Source organism: Impatiens glandulifera, chromosome 5, assembly GCF_907164915.1.
Source record: "Impatiens glandulifera chromosome 5, dImpGla2.1, whole genome shotgun sequence".
In the NCBI taxonomy this organism is placed as follows: domain Eukaryota; kingdom Viridiplantae; phylum Streptophyta; class Magnoliopsida; order Ericales; family Balsaminaceae; genus Impatiens; species Impatiens glandulifera.
The window spans coordinates 21,188,402-21,193,552 of NC_061866.1; the positions used below are offsets into that span (position 1 = coordinate 21,188,402).

The 5,151-nt window shown below is 29.8% G+C and overlaps 1 protein-coding gene across 1 annotated transcript; it reads right to left on the reverse strand.

The window, feature by feature from the left end:
• Positions 1-653: 653 nt before the first annotated feature.
• Positions 654-3,382, reverse strand: LOC124938435 (phosphoribosylformylglycinamidine cyclo-ligase, chloroplastic/mitochondrial-like). The gene is made up of 9 exons (XM_047478876.1): positions 3,240-3,382; positions 2,472-2,826; positions 2,016-2,110; positions 1,793-1,894; positions 1,655-1,714; positions 1,397-1,569; positions 1,214-1,316; positions 974-1,132; positions 654-890 (listed from the first exon to the last, which is right to left on the reverse strand). The coding sequence occupies exons 2-9, from the start codon at positions 2,812-2,814 to the stop codon at positions 732-734; spliced, it is 1,194 nt and encodes a 397-aa protein (XP_047334832.1). The 5' UTR covers positions 2,815-2,826; positions 3,240-3,382; the 3' UTR covers positions 654-731.
• Between the last annotated feature and the right edge of the window lie 1,769 nt (positions 3,383-5,151).

The window sequence follows — 5,151 nt, forward strand, 5'->3', positions numbered from 1 at the left end:
AAACTTGATTATGGGTATGCATTATCGACACAAAATGGATATGAATCATTTTTTAGACTATCCTATTGAAAAAAATGAATGTTAAGAGGTTCAAAGCATTAAAGAAATTGTGGATGATACCGTTCAAAATCCAGTTGATGAATAAGTTAAGGAAGATTCAATAGTTTTGGACCCGATCACTCCGAAAGAAAGCATTGTAAGTGATAACAACTCTTCACAACTTTTGTTACAGTACAAAAAACTATGCTCCAACTCTTAAGTGCAATATAGAGATTTAAAAATAAACTCAATAAAGTTTTGAATTTAAAAAAAAAAAAATTGATTAGATTAATTTCAAAAGAGTTATTATCTTATTAATTAAAGTCAACTTTTACTGAACAGATGTTTTACTATAAATAGTTATGTAGAGAGTTTTCACTATAAATGAGATTTAAGCCTATAAAAAGAATGAAAAAAACAACTTAAACAAAAATAATTGTGCTTGGTAGATTATATTGTGGAGGAAAATTCAATGAAAAAACAAAATATATATTATAACCAAATAAATTAATATATTATTTTTAAATGTTTAAAATATGAATACAGATATTGATCCATTTGGGATAAAAATATTACATGGTTAAAATTGTAATAATTCAAACTCAATGAAACAATTCAAAATACAAACCTCATTTAATAATAGCCATACTTTCTGGAAATCTGTACACTCAAATTCTCATAAATAAATAACTTCATATTATCTTATAAGTCACACCATCACCAACTACTACTTCACCAATTCGATAAGCAGATTTCGGTATGCTCTCCGCCGCTTCTCTGCTCAACACAAGAACCATCCCAATTCCATTATTGAAAGTTCTCAACATTTCATCGTCGTCAATTCTTCCCACCTAACATAACCAAAATCAACTTCATTAAAAATAATAATAATTCCAAATAACAACTCTTTTGAAATCATTCTAAATAACAATACCTTTTGAATCCATTTGAAGACAGGAGGGATTACCCAGGAGTTCTTGTAAATAAGTGCACCAAGCCCTTTTGGAAAAACCCTAGGAATGTTATCTGTAAATCCACCACCCGTTATGTGAGCTATTCCTTTAACACCTCCTTGGCTTATAATGTCAAGTACCTTTCTCATTAATAAACAAATAAAATATTAGAAAAAAAAAATCACATTCTAACGGTTTGAATAAAAGAGAAATAATAATACCTGTTTCACGTAAATAACAGTAGGAGCCATAAGAGCTTGACCTAATGTAATGTTTTCACCTGGAAGTTCATCTTTTAGGGAAAGTCCACTTTGATCCAAAACTCTGTATAAATAAAACAACATACCATGATATGATTACATTATCAAGAAAACAGTTTAATAACTGTTAAAAAATTAACATACCTTCTAACAAGTGAATAACCATTAGAATGAACCCCACTAGATGGCAGCCCGATGAGAACATCACCAGCTGTAATGTTTTTTCCATCAATGACAGCCTCCTTCTTAACTATACCAACAGCAAAGCCACTTAGATCGTACTCGCCATCTGCATAGAAGCCCGGCATCTCTGCAGTCTGCACTTGATACAACTTTAGAGATGTAGCCCAATATCAAACATAAAAAAAATAAAAAAGATACCAAGGAAGGACTCAAAAGTACCTCTCCTCCCAAAAGAGTGCAATCAGATTGTTGGCAACCATCAACAATTCCTCTTATAACCTATATTAACACAAATCTTTGACATAAAAACCTCTTAAAATCTAAATCAAGAATTAGTACCATGAAATTTAATGTTACCTTTTCAGCAAGATCAACATCAAGATGGCTTGTGGCAAAGTAATCAAGGAAAAACAAAGGCTTTGCTCCAGAAGTAACAATGTCATTGACACTCATTGCAACCTAGAGGAGAAACCATTAGGAGCATAATTTAGTTAGTTGGCAAGAAGCAACCATTTTCCAGCAAGAAACAAGATGTGTTTTTACTAAAAAGAAATTGCAACCGGTAACTAATAAATCCTACCAGATCAATCCCAATAGTATCATGAATTCCAGATTCAAATGCCAGCTTAAGCTTTGTTCCCACACCATCTGTACCGGCTACAAGATAAGAATCACCTGAAAAGAAGAATTTAAATGTTAAAGACACTCTCAACTACACTCCATGATTAAAAACCTCTCCAGTCTCCACCTCATTCTGACCCCCAAACTTTATTTTAATTTTACACTAGTAATAAGGAAAAGAAAAAAACCTTCCAAACAATACACAATCTATTTAATGTACAACATTCAAATTTTGGTGGCGGAGATTATCATTGTTGGGAAGCAATTTATCATCTGTATTCTATTCTTGGTTGGGAAATTATCAATTCTTACCGACCTTTGTACAAATAACAAAATAGAAGATGCGTATTAAAGCAGGTAAAACCCAATTGACATCAAGGAATCAAACCAAGTGTCTAACTTAAAGAAATCATACCCAGAGGGAAAAGTCCTCCAAAGCCACCAATTCCTGGTGCCATTTTTGCAATTCTTCTCACCAGTTCAGAACCTGCATCTATATCAACTCCAGCATCCTTGTAAGTCAGACCAGCAGTTTCACTTACACCAGTTGACATGTGAACAATCACCCCAGTCTTTGATGTTCTACTAGAACCAGCTCTCCCAAAATCCATAGAGAGAGCAGGAAGCCTTTTCAAACCATAATTGAAGACTGGCCTGCAAGATGACAACTTGGGTGCGGGTGGAACCTCAGCCAATGATTTATTCCAATCAGGTAAGCATCTGGAAAACCCTGCCTTGGCTCCGATGGATGTAGACATGGCGGGAAAGACCTAGTAAAAAAAACAAATTGAGGAACCAGAGAACAGCCAAAAATTAGGTTTAACCCGAAACAACAAACATATTAACAAAAACTATTAAAACCAGAAACAAACAAAAAAAGGATTTGAGGTAGGCTACTCGGTAAGATGAGTAACATGAGCCAATTTTAACTTATTTGTTGATAAAAATGAAGATTTATAATGTTTTTCTTATCTTCCTCCCTTAACATACTGTAAAAACAAATCTTGCCTAGTTGGAGATGATAATCAGAACAGGCCAAGACTGTAACTAAATATCTCATATCATCAGTTCATAAATCTCTAGAACAATTAACAAACATATTAATAAATACTAATGATGGTGTTGGGATTGCGATTGGTCTGAGTCTAGCCTGGATTTTAGGAGAAGAAAGAAAGTACTAAACTGGAGGCTGGACAGTGGACGGCTCTCGGCCGATGAAGGTGGACGACTGGGAAGCGTCGGCGGTAGGCTTAGGAACTAAGGTAAGGTAAGAGCACAGCAAAAGTCGGCGAGGATCAAGGGAATGAGGAGAGATGATGATTAGGGTTTGGGTAAAAAGTTAAAAGAGAAAAAGAAAATTAACTCATCAAAAATAAATTTAAAAAAAAAATCATTTACTTCAAATATAAAATTTTACTTATATAAATGGTTATTAAATACACTAGCAAAATCTTTTTTGCCTTGCACAAAATGAAGGGAACTTACTTAACATGTGATAATATATATTAATTTTAAAAAATTGTAAAAAACAAAATATAACATTGAATTTTTTTTTGTAACCTTGAAATATTTTTAATTATTTACACAACTAAATCAAGATGAAAACCTGTATAAATAATAATAAATTTGATTGACTTAAAACTTAATTTCTTTTTTGAATAGTATTTTAAAAGGAGAGGATAAACCAAAGAATAAAAGTTTTCTCTTAAATGGTATCTTGAAAAAAAAAAAACTATTTGTTCAATCAAAATATATTACCTTTAGTCGGTAATATTCTTAATTCTAATAATAGTAATAATATTAAATTAAAATAAGATATATGTTCTATAATATAAATATAAAAATATCTTAATATTACTTTTAAAACATTTTTAATCTTAAAGTCACATAATATATGTAAATGTATTTCCATCTTTTCAACAAATGTTTGTAATAGTATTAATTTAAAAATAAAATATATGTTCTATAATATAAAATATGCTCTAATCCTAATATTACTTTTTAAAAGAGAATTAAACTTGCCTTCTCTTTTGAACTTTTGTTATTATAAACTCGTTAAAATTTAGTCCAAGTACATTAAAATATAATATATCAAAATATATCTCTATTATTTTAATATGCATCATCTAATTCTATCATATAAGTGATTATACTCAGAATATAAATCACTACATCTGAGATTAACAATAATATGAACTTAATTCTAATAAGTAATAATAGTATTAACATAAAAATAAGATATATGTTCTAAAATATAAAATATACTACAATCCTAATATTCTTTTTAAAGAATTTGGAAAATTAATCTTATTGTCTCCTTTAACCTCTACTACATATTTTGGTCCATATATTTTATAAAATTACTACCTAAAATTTTTTTATAAGCTGTAAGACCATCTCCAACCCTCAACACCATTTTCAACTCCAAAATGCAGTAAACATCACATCAAACAGTAATCCATCTCCAACCCAAAAACTCATTTCCAAACTCAAAAGAATATTCTCAAAATATTTTTTTTTATACTAACTTTTTAACTTTATTAATATTATCTATATATTTATCAACTTTATAAATTTAACACCAATCTTTTCTTATTTGTTTATGAAACAAAATTTAATTATAAATTAACAATTCATACACATAAATATAATTTAAATAAATTATTAAATAATTAAATAAATTATATATTAAAGATTATAAATATATAAAATTAGAAAAATGTTTAATATAAAAATAAATAAAGAAATCCTTAATTAAAAGAAACACAAAAGTTGGAGGACATGATTACATTTTATGCCTAATTGCAGTGATGAATAGTAGTACGCCAAATTTGCCGGCTTCTCTCTCCATATTTGCCGGATCTGCAAAATGCCGCTGGAAATGCCGTAGGGTTGGAGCAAAATGGGCTACTGCAAACCCATTTTGCAGTAGGGTTGGAGATGCCCTAAGGAGTCCTATCCAAGTACATAAAGATGATATATCCAAATATACCTCTATTTTTTCAATAAAATGTTTGTTTTTACTATATCTTTCAAGTCTAAGTACATTAAGATGGTATATTCAAATATACCTCCAATTTTTCAATAAAATATTT